The sequence below is a fragment of the Astyanax mexicanus genome, chromosome 18 (genome assembly GCF_023375975.1).
Source record: "Astyanax mexicanus isolate ESR-SI-001 chromosome 18, AstMex3_surface, whole genome shotgun sequence".
Classification (NCBI taxonomy): domain Eukaryota; kingdom Metazoa; phylum Chordata; class Actinopteri; order Characiformes; family Acestrorhamphidae; genus Astyanax; species Astyanax mexicanus.
The window spans coordinates 24,350,568-24,366,077 of NC_064425.1; the positions used below are offsets into that span (position 1 = coordinate 24,350,568).

The 15,510-nt window shown below is 36.2% G+C and overlaps 1 protein-coding gene and 1 long non-coding RNA gene across 2 annotated transcripts in view; one reads left to right on the forward strand and one right to left on the reverse strand.

Moving 5' to 3' along the window:
* tmem160 (transmembrane protein 160) lies at window positions 1-8,111 on the reverse strand. Its single transcript, XM_007260895.4, has 4 exons — window positions 7,832-8,111; window positions 6,037-6,061; window positions 5,336-5,428; window positions 1-4,622 (listed from the first exon to the last, which is right to left on the reverse strand). Exons 1-4 carry the CDS (start codon window positions 8,042-8,044, stop codon window positions 4,321-4,323), a joined length of 633 nt encoding a protein of 210 aa, XP_007260957.2. The 5' UTR covers window positions 8,045-8,111; the 3' UTR covers window positions 1-4,320.
* Window positions 8,112-15,510, forward strand: part of LOC111188402 (uncharacterized) — a 25,845-nt gene continuing 18,446 nt past the window's right edge. The window contains exons 1-3 of the long non-coding RNA XR_002648489.2: window positions 8,112-8,209; window positions 10,093-10,243; window positions 15,298-15,344. This is a non-coding gene — a long non-coding RNA (uncharacterized LOC111188402). The remainder of the gene's footprint in view (window positions 8,210-10,092; window positions 10,244-15,297; window positions 15,345-15,510) is intronic.

The following is a 15,510-nucleotide window of genomic DNA, read 5'->3' on the forward strand; positions in this document are numbered from 1 at the left end:
TTGGCTCTATAGTTCTGTTTATGTACATATTCATAGCCTCATTATGTACAGTAAATAGCACTGAAGGTCAAGCATCAACAAACAGTCTATAATCCCATGACAATCACAGCACACAAAAAATGATACAATGAAAAAAATACAATGAATGTCATATGGCAATACAGAAACAAAAAAAAATAGAAAGGTTTTGCACAAACCAGTCACAGCTTTCCTTTCTGGTGTAAATAAGGTGTTTTTTTGTAAATCATGCTCCTCTATAGGTACTCACAACTCAAAAGGCAAATTCCTGTTCAATCAAAAACAACAAAAAATAATCATCAACATAATCATAATCATCATTTCATCTAAGGCAAAAGACCCCAAACTGTGACCCCAAAGTATGACTAACAGGATGTGTTCCAGCACACATGGAAAAAAAAATGCAGCTCACGATTATATTAAAGACATAGATCAACTAGTTGAACATGTGATATATAATTGCACTACAGCACAATCATAAAAAAAACAGTTCTTAAGTCAGTACAGCAGGCATTCTCAAATTCAATCATTTTATGCAGGACTAGACTTAACCTGTGAACGTCTGAATGCTTGAAAAAAAAAAGTTATTTTTCCCCACAAAATTTCTGCACAATTTATTTGATATGCATACAAATTTATTCAGTGATTTAAGTGGTCCATAAAATGCTATGAAAACTATTTGAACCAGGGTCCTAAGTATATAGGTAATGGTAATGGTGTAATGGTATGTGTATTCTCGTATTTATAGTTCTAGTTTGATAAAGCAATTACATGAGAAATGCATGGCAAATGCTATTAGTGTGAATTCAGTTATTTCACAAGTTAACAAGCTGTTTATCTTGGATCTGCATGGTACTGTAGGGACTGTACCAGAGTAGGAGTATAGCTTCATAACTGTAGTCTTGTTTGTTACCTTTTTTCTCTTCCCTTTTGTTGCTGTGTGTAGAGATAGAGATACGAAAGTGCTCATTATCTCTCATTATTCTGTATCTCCTTGCTGTTCTCAGCTTTAAAAAAAATTATTTCGCATAAATTCTATTTAAACATCATTTTTTAGCTCAAGAAATCATGGTGGACTGGTCAAGAAATAGGTTCACTTTTTTTGCATGTGAAAAAACATAAAATACAGCAACACATTATACAGTTAAAATAATTCTATATATGCAATGTTAATAATCGCAAATCTATAAAAAGAAATTCAGACCAAAACATTTTTAAACCAAAGCCAGATGACGTTTTTGTGACCATTTTCTCTGAGAAAGATTTTAAAGGCAAATAAACAGAGCAATTCACATTAAACCACTCTGAATGACTTCACATTGACACATCTGTGATTGAGAAATCAGCGCAATTCCATTTTAAATAGCAAATAGCTAATGTCTACACACAGCACTGAATGGTTTTACCCAGTGCAGTCTATGCCCTGAAGGTTTTTATCTGACCAAGCTGGTCTGGGCTTGATGCCAGTGAAGGGAAATCATTCTGAATTTGTGGACAAATTCAGAATGTCAATTTCTATAGAAAAACGTGCCACAGTTACAGTTTCAATTTCAATTCCAATCGATAGAAGGCCTACTGAACAAACCATTGATGTTTGGTTTGCTGAACGACAGGATACGTACAGCTTCAGCTGCGAGCAGTGAAAGGAGTGAAACGCTGCAAACAGCTCAGCATCGCTCCTATTCTGAGTGATCTGTGAAATCTGTGCTCTGAATAACAAAAACTCTGGCGAAACAAAACTCCTTTAGGCAATCTAACAGAGTAAGCACATATGAGTCCACGTCTACAGGCTATGCATCCATTTCAGACACTGCAATTAATGTAGTCAGACAAAAAGGTGCTCCAAAAGAATGCAGCGCATACTAAAGTACTTTCACATGCTAAGATTCTTGGAAAACAATGCACGGTCTGTTTTGCTTCGAGCTGGAAGCTGTAGGCAATTCAACAATTTTAGGTTTAATTCGGGTGACGAATTCAATTTGCAGACTAAATGAAATGAACTGCTTAAAGAAAAAGAACAGTTTTCGATAACGACCAAAAACACTTCAGAAGAGAAAAAAAAAGATTCAAATGACATAGAGCATTAGAACATAGAGCATGGAACATTTCAGCACTGAAAATATATATTTTTTAAAACTAAGGTTTTATCTGGGCCTGGAAAGGAAAAAACAAAAAAAAAATTACCGCATATCTTACCAGAGTATAAGCTAGATGTTTTATAATGTTTGCATTAGCCAGGATTGCAGATCATTTGATAATTGTAGAAAATTGAACAAAACACAAACACACACTTTGTGATAACGTAAAAAAAGCTTTGGGTTGAAACTTGTTTCAGGTATTCTAAAAGAAAAAGAAACCCAGGGAAAACATACTGGAACCTAAATAGTTTTACTCACCAGTCATTTGGGAAGTCTTCTGGGCTGGTAGCCAGAGTGCCTAATTATGGGATGCTGCCCAAGTTAATAAATTGGGTTGAAGAACTAAATGTTTCTAATGGACAAAATGCCAGCCTCAATTATAGCACAGTTGCTGAGGTAAAAGGTTTTAAGGGATATCCCATCATTTGTACACTTATTAAAAAAAAAAAAAGTAAAGAAATATACTTTTAGTCTGTCATTCTAGATTTTGTGTATAGACCACATTGTCATATAAAAAGCGACAATTTTGCCATGATACATACACTACACCTACACTATCTGACTTCACTACTAGGCTTCCTGCTTTATGCTTATTGGCCAGAGAGAATGGTCTTTAAAGATGTACCATACTTGGATGGGTGTCTGACAAAGCTGTGATGTCACCACCTTCAGTGTAGAGGGTGGGAGCTGTGGTTGTGGAACACAAATTAGGTCCCAGATAACAAAAGCAAATAGTTGAGTAGAGTGACATGGTTAACATGCCATGAAGAAGCAATATATACGTAAATCAAAAAATATGTTAATGATGAACTGATCCATTTATGTGATCCATGAATGATACTTAAAATACACTCCAGCTTAAGAATGGAGGATTCGGCCTCTACTGCAAATAAAAAGGGTTCATACAGCCGAATGATTAAAGCTCTAATCCTGAAGAATTTAGCTTTGACCCTAATCAAAGCTCATCTGTGCTGGTTAATGAAAATGGTAGTTAGTACTGAGCAAATTTGCACGCATTTCATAATCTAATTACAGCAGAACATCTGATTAACGTGTTAACATGAACTTGGGTAATCAGATAATGGGAAAATTCAAAAGTTTACATGAATTGGACAGATGTTCAAATTTTCTTTGTAACGAGCCAATAAACTCACAGAATAAGATGTGACAAACAAGCTAAAGCCCAACCTTCATGACGAGGCATTATTTTCATCACATCAAGTCAGAGTATGATAATCAAAAATATAGTTAAAAAAAAAAGTATATCAGATAAAATATAGTAATAAATTCACTGAAATAAGTTTGTGTCGCTCCAAAAGTGATTTGTCCCCATATTGCGAGTACTGTATTAAGCACTGCTCGTTTATTTTCGGTACCATGGCCTGTTTTCACTTATGCACAGACTGAAAAACTAAGAATACTCCTATTAAAGAGTATACATTGACTGAGAAATATGAATATTGAGCTAAAATCCACATCTCTATCAGATTTCTTAATCAGATTTTTATACCTTTCTCCGGTCTATGAAATCATAGTACTGGTATGTTGTTTTGAGTGGATGATTGACTGCATGTAAATTAAATTACTGAACTGATTTGAGACTTCTCTGATTTTATGGCGTTGTTTGGCTGAAGCTGTACATATAAACTACGAATTTGGTTAGGGCTCTCGCTCTATAAACGCAACATGTCTCTCTTTTCTGCACATCCTATTCAAACATGCACCAACACTACAACTGTAAAGAAGTTTGAAACTGGAACAACAAATATAAATGGAACATCCCTTTACACAGAAAGGTCAAGTCGTCAACTTTGATTTAAAACAGCTTTTCATGTTTTATACACAAAACACACAGATTCCCAATGGCCTTGAACCTCATGAACCAATGAGCAATGAAGACAGATCATTTTATAGTACAACAGACCCCACCCAATCCCAAACGTCTCTAGAAGATGAACCAGCATAGGCAACTTCTCGATTGCCACTGATGTGATCTTTTCTCCAGCTGGTCTCAGAACAGTTTGCATTTATATTTATGAATAAGATGCAGGTACAGAAAGCTGGTCCTGGACCAGTGCTCAAGCAGCACAGGACTTCTCTTCTCTCTCTTCTTCTCTTTTTCTCTCTCTCTCTCTCTCTCTCTCTCTCATTCACTCTCACTCCGTTACTTGTCCTGGCCTCTCTCATCCGTGTGGTGTCTGTCTCGCCGAGCCCTGCACTCTGCACATTCGCCACCTTCATCCCCACCCTCCTCATCCTCGTCCTCATCCCGGATGATCTCCACTTCAAGGCGGCCGATGTAGAGGGATACCGCACACAGCCAGAAGAGGGCGACGCTGGACACCACAGCAGTGTGGAGCAGTGCAGCCGGCAGAGAGATCAGCATGATTCTTCTTAGGGTCAGCAAGCTGCCCACGTAAGACGCCCCACCAAACGACACACACACTCCTCCAAGGACGAAAAAAGCTAAGGATGAGAAGTACTTTTGATTTAGCAAATTTAATTAATATTGAAAACAATAATAATAAAATTATATATACAAATACGTACATATACACATTTTTTCTTGCTGTGGCTGTTGTTGGTATTGACATTCAATTAAGTAATTTATAGTTGGTCTAAAAAATTTACTAAATGATACAATGGAATTTTCTTAGTAATGTTGTATATTTGACAATAGTTTTAAGAACAGCGTTTTTGTTAACACTTTATATTTTTTCATCCAATTTTCCTTGGTGTGTCGCCTAAAAGTATATATATATATATATATATATATATATATATATATATATATATATATATATATATATATATATATATATATATATATATATTGTTAAACGCACAGAATGACTATCAATCTAATTATTAAACTTTTTGATAATTTTAAAAATCTGTTAAAAAATCTAGTTCCTACACAATCAGTAATTCACAATTTTAAAGTACAGTTCACTGTATTTTTGAAGAATCTCAGATTACTGAAATTATTGAAATCACATCTAAATATTTTTTTGGGCTGATGACCATGAAATGTATCCCTCAACTCCATATTCGGTCATAAGACTCAAAACCTGAACACAAACTCTGGCAGACATTGATACTGTTATAGTGCTGAGCTCAGTGTCTGGGCTTAAAGAAAAAATGGGAGGGAAAAAGAAGAACTGAAAGAGATCATGTACCATATCCTGCTTCTCTTCCCACGTCACTCTGTACAAAGGCAATGACTCCAATCCCAGTAGCCAGTAAACCATTTCTGAACCATGACAGGAATCCTATAATAAAAACAAACACAAAACATTTAATCATTATTTTTGAATGCTATTCCAGGACAACTATATTTATTAATAATAACACACAATCCCAAGGATCCAATTTAAGCAGAGCTTAATACTTTCACAAACGTAGTCCTGATTCTAGTCCAGTATAGTCTAGTCTAGTCTAGTCTCCTTAAATCTAATTTGGGCTGCTTTCAGATCAGTGTACATTTATACATCACAGCGTACTTATCAGCGCTGATGCATTTTTATTTCAGTCTATATACATTTTAGACCCACATCATATTAGTAATATATTCTTCTACAAGCAACTTTAAACATGCAGATGAATAGAGAATGTTACATTGAATCAAGTGTGATAAAGGAGGCAAATCTGCAATAGTGCTGAATCCTGCAGCACTGAGGACCAATGCATCCTAATGAACTAAAATCATAGCAATACTGAACATTTTATTCTTTCAACAAACAACCAAATCTTTTACCAAATTAATTCCTTTCATTTATGAAGAAGGTTTGAAGAATTAGGGTTTGACAGGACACACATTCTGGACAGACTGGAATCTAGTGTCCTTGATTATGCTCATTTTAACAGAGAAACAACTCACCAGTTTCATGGGATTTCCTTAGCATCTGCAGAGAAACACAATGAAGTGAGATTACAACAGTAAAACAGAATATCATACTTTTGTTAGAGTAACTGTCTCTACTGTGCATCAAATGCTTTCTATTAGATTTAGGAGCATTGCTGTAAAGATTTTCAAAGCATTAGTGAAGTCAGTATGCTGGATCACATACCATCAAGATGTATGTATATGTGCACATCTGGGTCAACATGCAACTTAAAGTGGCTGTATGTATTTATTATTAAAAAGGGTGTCTGGACAAATAGAAAACAGCTCACATTTTGGAAAATACTTAATACATTTTTTTTTTCATGGTATAATACTGAAGAAATGCCACTTTAATACAATGTAAAGCAGTCAGTGTACAGCTTTACAATGTAAATTTGCTGTTCCATTAAATAACTCAACATACAGCCTTTAATGTCTAAACCACTGCCAACAAAAGTGAGTACACCCAAATGAAAATGGCCAAATCGTTTCAAAACTACCAATATTTTGAGGGGCCACCATTATTTTCCAGCACTGCCTCAACTCTCTTGGCATGTAGTTTACTAGAGCTTTAGAAGTTGCCACCGGAATCCTCCTCCAACCCTGCATGGTGATCTTTTGTTTGAGGATGCCTTACAGATGCTCAAAAGGGTTGCTTGGCCAGTCCAGCACCTTTACTCTCAGTTTCTTTAGCAAGGCAGTGGTCATCTTGGAGGTGTGTCACAGTACATGTACATTAGTGGTTCCCTCAGTGAGCTGTTGACCCCCCACAGCCGGCAACACTCATGCAGTCACAAACCAAGACACTTCACCACAGTGTCTGACTGGCAAACATAACCAGGTGAAGAGTCTTTATACTCCTACACCTGGTTGCCGCCAAACTTGCTTGACGCCATCTGAACTAGATAAAACATATCTTGGTCTCAACAGACCATAGGACATGGATCCAGTAATCCATGCCTTTAGTCTGCAGCAAGCAAAGTCTGTTTGCAGGCTTTCTTGTAAGTCATCTTTAGAAGAGGCTTTCTTCTAGGATAACCAATTTCATATATGTGCGGTGTATGGTCTGGGCATTAACAGGCTGACTTTTTTTCTTTTTTCCTTCCAGATGCTCAGAGTGCTTTACAATGAGGTGCCATGTTGAACCTCCGGTGACCAGTATGAGTGAGTGTGATGGCAATAACACCCAATTTAACAGGCCTGTTAAAGAGAGTACTCACTTTAGTTGCCAGTGGTTTAGACATTAAAGGCTTTGTGTTGAGTTATTTTGAGGGCACGGCAAAATTAACACTGTTATACAAGCTGTACACTGAGTGTTTTACTTTATAATAGTGTCATATCTTCAGTAGTACCCCATGAAAAGCTATAATAAAATGTTTACAAAATGTGTTGTGTACTCACTTTTATGAGAAACTGTATCTACACGGCCTAGACAAGATGTGTGTGTGTGTGTACATCTCAGGTCAGCAATACGTGCAACATAAAGTGGCTGTATGTATTTATTATTAAAGGGGTATCTGGGTATATAGATTAGTGTACCTGCAATGCAAAAAAGACTACAGCATTAATATTTAAGTATTAACAGTGTAGTACATACAGTACACAAGCCTGGGCGTCACTGTTTACAGTGTAGTTCAGACAGCAGTGATGAAGGTAACAGTTAAGTTGGGATATTTTAAACCTTAAGCTACTGGGCTCTGGTTATTATAACCCCACAGTTACCTCTCAACAGTCTCTCAATATCTCAGAGTGTCAGTAATGAGGCTGAATGTTGTTTATTATTATATACCAGCGCGTCCGCCTTGTCCAGTTCAGTGAACTGCTGCTGTTGCTGCGGCTCCATCCGGGCTCTGCTCCACGCGCTCTTGTCCGCGAGCCCGCGGCAGGACACGCGCTGCAGGCGGCGTTCAGCGCGCGCAGCTCCAGGCCATCTGACGCTCTGAACGAGCGGAGAGACGAACCGCCGCAGATACCGACCGGATAACCAACACAGCGCCGCCATGTCCCTCCATAAACACCCAAACACGACCTGCAGCCTCTCAACCCTCCCCTCCGACCAACGAGCGCAAAAAAGAGCGGACTTTCACTGTAGAGGAGTTACTGAGACTCACACACAGCGCCACCTGCCGCCCCCCGAGCTCACTGATACACTGACGCCTTCAGAACGGTCAGTTTCTCTCATCTTACTGTTTATAGGTTAAATTAAAATAGTTTTGTTTATATATGTTTTATTATATGAAGTTATGAACTACTGAAAATCCCATAATTATGTGTTATATATATACAGCTTGAGTTGATGTATAAAACTGGATGTAAAATTATCGTTTTTAATTCGGTCTGTTTAGTATATAAAGAAAGATTTTTTATCCATTTTTTAAAGTTTTAGTTTCTGCCCTTTTGAAAATTAATATATGAAAATAAGAACATTAATATACGCTCAATTTTCATTTTACATCTTGTATCAAAAGTAGGTTGGTTATATAATGGAAAATTGTTCAATCGAGTAAAGTTTTTTTTCTGAAATTTAGATTGTGAGGAACAGAAATTGACAAGTAATCTAGGGGATTGAAAATGGAAATAATGAATGAAATATTCGTTCTTAATGTACTCAATTAAAAAAATGAAAAACTTTAGGTTTATAATCAATTTTGTATATCTAATTAATTTAGTGAACTAATAAATGTTACACTGACCATTCCACCTCCAATATATGGATATTATTAATAATTAAGAGATGGCTCTTAAAACGAGTGTAATTGTATTGTTATGCTATGAAATGAAATGAAAATGGTTTAAAAATAACAATAATATTATTCATTGCAGTTAGACATGTCGTTATCTTCATAGACAAGTAGACAAGTTATCTTCATAATATTGTTTATTATAATAATAATAATAATGATTGTTGTTGTTGTTGTTGTTATTATTATTATTAAACACATTCCATCACGAGTATTTTAAGTATATTTATTTTGTCTAAAAAAACATTTATAGGCAATTTGTAAAAAGAAAATTGTCCACAAGGGGGTGCTGTTGTAGCACAAATCAATAACGAGCTGAATTGCTTGACTGGGTCAACCAGCATGAGGAGAAAATAAAGTCTGAGTGAATGTAATCTGTTGTACTGTAACTTAACATTTATATTAGATCATATATTAGCATTTATTCTTATTTTACGTTATTTTTTGTGTTATATAGTACCAGTCAAATTTTTTTTACATCTTTTCATTTAATGTGTTTTGTTGCTTTTTATGATTTTTTACTTTGCAAATTTAATATTGAAGACATTTAATTTATACAGGAACACATGCAGAATTAATTAGAAAACAAAAAGTGTTAAACAAAGCAGAATATGTTTTATACTTTAGATTCTTGTAAGTAGCCACATTTAGCTTTAATGACAAATCTGCACACAATTGGTATTTTCTTAGTGTTTTTATAAGAGTCACCTGGAATAGTTTTTTCAGCTTCTTGAAGGAGTTCCTGGAGGTGCTGATGAATAGTTGCTGCTTTTCCTTCACGCTGTGAAGCTCCAGCTCATCACAAATCACCATCTCAGTCGGGTTTAGGTCATGAGATTGGGGAGGCCAAACACTTTTTTGTTTACGACATAATTCCATACATGTCCCTTAATTGTTTTCATGTATTTATTATTAATCTACAATGTAGAAAATAAATTAAAGAAAGAAAAAAAAGCATTGAATGAGAAGGTGTGTCCAAACATTGACTGGTACTATGTATTGGTTCTCTGGGTCACCAGGTTACATTCCTATCACCATGATAGCTAGCCTATGTTTGACTCTGTCTGACATCAGTCATGCAGAGATAAGTGATAGGTATGAGGTGTTGAAAATGATAAAGATGTTTAAATAGTTTTGTTGGTAATTTTTAGGTAGATAGACATAAAAGAGAGAAATAGGGTCTGTATGTTTTCTATGTAGGCCTCTGTGTGTCTGTGCATGCACACAAATGTGAACTTGTGTTGGCGTTCACACGTACACACGTGTGTGTGTATGTGTGTGTGGGCCCTGTTTGTGCGGTCTTTCCTAGATAAGAGTGAGGCCTCTTCCTGCCTGACTGTGGGGCCCTTTGTCTCGGGCGGCTCCTCAGGGAACAGAGGCCACTACCCTGCACTACCTGATGGCTCCTTAGCGTGAGGAGCGCAAAGAGGAAGCAGGCCAGTCACGGGAAAGCAACAAATGTATGTGTGTGTGTGTGTGAAGGAAAAGAGTACTCTTTGATGTATAGAGCTGCTGAACTCCAGTCTAGCTCCACATTGTCACGCTATAGTGAGCTGACCAATCAGAGGACAGTTCCCTGACATTTTTAGACCCCGGGAACATGTTTATAAAGTACAGTATTTATTGCTCATGAATGTGAACTGAAGAAAAAAAAGATATTCTGGAAGTTTAAGTCATCTTATGTTTAGGTAAATATACAAGTCTGGGGAAAAAAATAAGAGATCACTTAAAAATGTTTAGTTTCTTTGATTTTACCAAATTCAAAACCTCTGGAAAATAATTAAGAGGAAGATGGATGATCACAAGCCATCAAACCAAGCTGAACTGCTTGAATTTTTGCGCCAGGAGTGGCATAAAGTTATTCAAAAGCAGTGTGTAAGACTGGTGGAGGAGAACATGCCAAGATGCATGAAAACTGTGATTAAAAACTGAATTCTGAACTCTTAAAACTTTACGAATATGAATTTGTTTTTTTGCATTATTTGTGGTCTTGAAAGCTTTGCATCCTTTTTGTTATTTCAGCCATTTTTCATTTTCTGTAAATGAATGCTGTAAATGACAATATTTATATTTGCAATTTGGGAGAAATGTTGTCCAGTGAAATGAACCATGATTATTACTATAGAAAGTGTTTCTTCAAGACGTCAGTGGTTTCTTTTTATTTTTTTCTTTAATAAGACTTCATATTGTGATTCAGCCATTATGTAATGTTTAAAATATAGTGGATTTGATGAAAACAAAGGCATTTTATTTGTAATAATAGAAAGGTCTGCATTTCCAAAATGTTAAACTGTTCTTCAGAGAGGTGGATGTCTTTGTGGTGTATATTTGTTGATTAGACCTTTATTCTGTCCTTTTAGAGATGTCATGATTATAAAGAAATGATCTGCTTTGTAAAACCTTTCCGCTATCTAAATGCATCTGCAGAAGGCTCAGAGACACACAGAGCCCTGTGCAGCAGTGATCAGTGTCTAAGAAACAGTCTGACAAAACTAAACATAACCAGATTTAATGTCAACATGTGCTGAAAACTGTAATTGCTCAGCCAAATCCAGCTCACACTCGAAAACTCAGATAACTGCAAAAATCCCAATATAATCAGATTCTGGAGTGTATGTAAGCACACTGTGTGAACAATTGTTATCCATCAAATGGACAAAATTACAGATAAAAATCAGGCATCTGGAAGGCGTGATTAAATTTGTTCCACTGTTAAAACAACTATCATATGGTGTAAAAAAAACACATTATCAGATCTGTTTTACATTACTGGACATTACTAAGCTAAATAAGCCTTTTATAGCAAGACATATTGACCCAAAGATAGTTTCTTTAATTTTGCACTGAAGCTTAAAGTCTAAATTGGAAAGAGTTACAGTTTTGGTTTGACTAACTGTAAAAGCAGATGTGTGAGACTGTATGTGTGTATATGTGTTTTCTGTCTATGTGTGTGTAAGTGGATAGGCTGCCATCGAAGCAAGACAGGAAAGCGTTAAGGGAACAGACGAAAGGAATATGGTGGTTGCGTGCTGGGGGGTGTCAGTATGTGATCTGATCTCAAGAGATTTATTCTTGTCTTAAGAACACTATGTGACTGCACTGATGTGTTTCACGGCACTATCGTTCCTCTCCAGTTTCTCATGGTCGAATTACGTGCATCAGCCATTACATTAAAACCTACCTAATTTTGTGTAGGCCAAAAATGTTCTGGTTCAATAAGAAATCATTGGTCTCCACAGGACCTCTTAAGGTGTCCTGTGGTATCTGTCAACAAGATGTTAGCAGCAGATCTTTTAAGTCCTGTAAGTCGTGAGGTGGGGCCTTTGTGGATCGGATTTGTTGTCCAGCTCATTCCTAAGATGCTTAATCAGATTGACTTCAGAGGAATTTCAGGGCAGAGTCAAGACCTTGAACTTTTCAACCATTCCTAAAGAGTTTTTGTATTGTTGCAGGGCATGTATTCATACTGAAAAGAGACCATTGCTATTAGGGAATGCAGTTGCCATGAAGAGATCAGCAACAAGTCCAGAAGCCAGAGTCTATCATAGTAAAGATTTCTGCATTAATGCAGAAAAGTGCATGGAGATCTTAAAGCAACTTATGCTTTCATTAAAGAAGAACTCTGGTGTAAAATTGTACAATTTAATAGCCCACCTCTCTTACAGCTTTCCGAGATCCAGTAATTTTGTGTTTTTCGCCCAGCACTCTTTACAACGGCCGCTTCGGGGTATCCACTTGCCCCTGAAGATAAATTGCTTTTTACACCGTTATCTAGGCTCAAAGTAGCTCCACACCTCATTGGTAGAATCCAGAGAGCCCTGACATTTAAAACAAGGCATTAAAAAACTTTACAAGTGCACAAGAAGCTTATTAAAAAACACTGTTTACAACCCATAGCGTAGCCTAGTCTTCAGGCGCCGTCATCTTAAAATAAAGTCATGATCAATACAGTGATAGAGCAGAGGTGGGCTGTTCAACAAGGTTAGTACTCTTTATTATGTTTTACTACAGCAAAAGTCATTTTTACACCGGAGTTCTCCTGTAAGTTTACATCTTTTCCATTAATGGCTGTGCATTTTTCAAAAGACAATGCAAAACCACACAATTACAAGGCACAGCTGTGGACGAAGAGCGGTGGTACATTTACTGAAGTGGACTGAGTGCAGTCCTGACCTGCTCTTAGTAGAAAATGTGTGGAGATTTTTAAAATGAAAAATGCAACAATGACAACCCTGTACTTCACACATTGCATTGTGTTTTCAGAATGAATGAGAGAAGATAACACCTGAAACATTTTAGCACTTCTATTTGATACCAAAATGTCTTAAGTGCTATGAGGAGGAATACAAACATAAATGCTGTACTGTTTCAACTTTTTGAGAGGATTTAAAGTAGATGGAAATGTCGCTTCTGGCCACATCACACGTCTTTATGTACTTACGTGACACATGCAGCCTCTAAAAGAGGATCCGGCTCAGTTTTACCGAACGCGAGCGGCTGGTGGAGCAATGGAGACTTCAGAAGAGGAAACTCAGACCTCAGTAGCTCATTCACTTATAAAAAAAACAAAGTGTGTTGTTGAAATGGAGTTTCTGATTGAGCACTCACTCTCTCTCTCTCTCTCTCTCTCTCTCTATCTGAACATAACCTGGAATCGGATTCATCCACTCTGAAAGGAGACCACATCACACCCGCCCAGTTTAAAATGATTTTTCCGTATGCTCGGTGCAATTACCCATTCTCACCAGAGAGGGCTCTAAATCCCCCAAATCTTACAGACATCAGTTTTAACTTGCATTTTCATGACAACCCATCAATATCCTGATTTTGACGTTACAGTTTACTTTACCTGTCAGTGATTTTTTTATGTCAATATCAATATGTATTTTCTATAACTGTGGATTCTAAATGTTGTTTATTTAAAAACTAATATCACAGATAATGTGTATTACAACAGCAATATGAAATATAGACGTTAACACCAGTTACCTGTCTGAATTTTTGATTATTTTTGATTAAAACATCATCAATTGAATCTTACCCTGATTAATTAGCTTCACAGTTTACTTAATGATAAAGCAATGAATCCTCTACCACCGCTCCATCTTTTTAACATTTTTCTAACAAACACTTTTCAACACCCATACTGAAAGAACTGCACGGGTTACCTGTATAACAGAGGATATTTTTCAGGTTCTGTAACTTGTTTTCTTAAAGCTGTAAATGACTGAGATGGTTGAGCACCTGCATACCATACTGACTCTCAGCCTGTTTGTGATCTAACACACGATCTGAGATCTGCAGATACCAGCCTTGTGCAAATACAGTGCTGTTATTATTCAGTGCACCAATATTGTGAAACTCAGTTCTTCCGTTTACTGATAATCACAAACAGATTCTACTTTTTAAAATGATTTTATCTGTGTTATTGTCTAAGTATGACAATATTCTATCATATCATGTAAGATACAACATATTTTTCTGAGCATATCATGTATATAATTATTAATGAATACTGATGCAACTGCAAATAATTTACAAAGAGTGTAATTAATCATGTTTAATAGATAATATCTAATTAAACGTTATTTGTTTAGTGAGATGTTTGTGTCTGTTTTAATCATAATACAATTTTAGCTTTTTTCTTTACTCGGGTTAGGAACATGAAGAGTTGCTACCTGTATAAAAAGTGCACTATAACTTTGTCATCCTTCATATAAACAAACAGCGGCCTGATGGACACCAATACAATTTATATTGCTACATAAAGTTTAGTTTCAAATTCAAAGCACAATATACGGACCAGGGTATTGGGACACCTGTTCATGCACTGTTTATCCTGCTTTTATTGGAGTAACTGTATCTACTGTTAAAGAAAAGCTAAAATACTACAATTTTTCCTGCATTGTAAATGAATACTGAAGTCATTCAGACAATGAATGAACACATACTGAATCATGTAGTAACTTAAATCTTCTGTAAAGCATTTAGTGTGGTCTTGTCTGGGGTCCTGTAAGCTTGCAGTTTTTGAGGCTGGTAACTCTGATGAACTAATTCTGTGCAACAGAGATAACTCTTACTCTTCATTTCCTGGAGTGGTCCTGATAAATGCCAGTTTCATCATTACATTTTAGATGGTCTTTGGGACTGCACTTGAGGATATTTGCATTTTTTCAGACTGGCTGGTCTTTATTTCTTCAAGTCTTTACTTAGCTGAGTAGTTTTTGCCATAATATGGATAAGAATATATTCAGAACTGTATTCAGTCTTGACATATTCAGCACAGCTGTTAACTAAAAAGCTGTTAACTAAAAAAAAAAGCTGACTGAGAAAATCTAAGCAAGATATGTCTACTTTGAAGAATCTTTAATATACAACATATTCTGGTTTGTTTAACGTTTTTTTGTTTACTTAATCATTCCATATATTTTTTCATATATTTTATGTTCTCAGAATGAATGTTCTTTAGCTTGTGTATTAATTCAGCTGTCTATACTGTTCTTATATGTTCCAGAGCAGAGCTGACTGACAGTTAAAAGCTGGGAAAGTACCCAGAGCAAGGTAAGGAAGCCAGCACACACACATACTCATACACACACACACACACACACACACAAACATATACACACACATGCATACAGTGAGGGTGAGGAATGACCAGCAGGTTTCCACTCTGCACTCAACCCAGATAAGGAAAAACACTTCTTGTTTGTTGACACATTCCAAG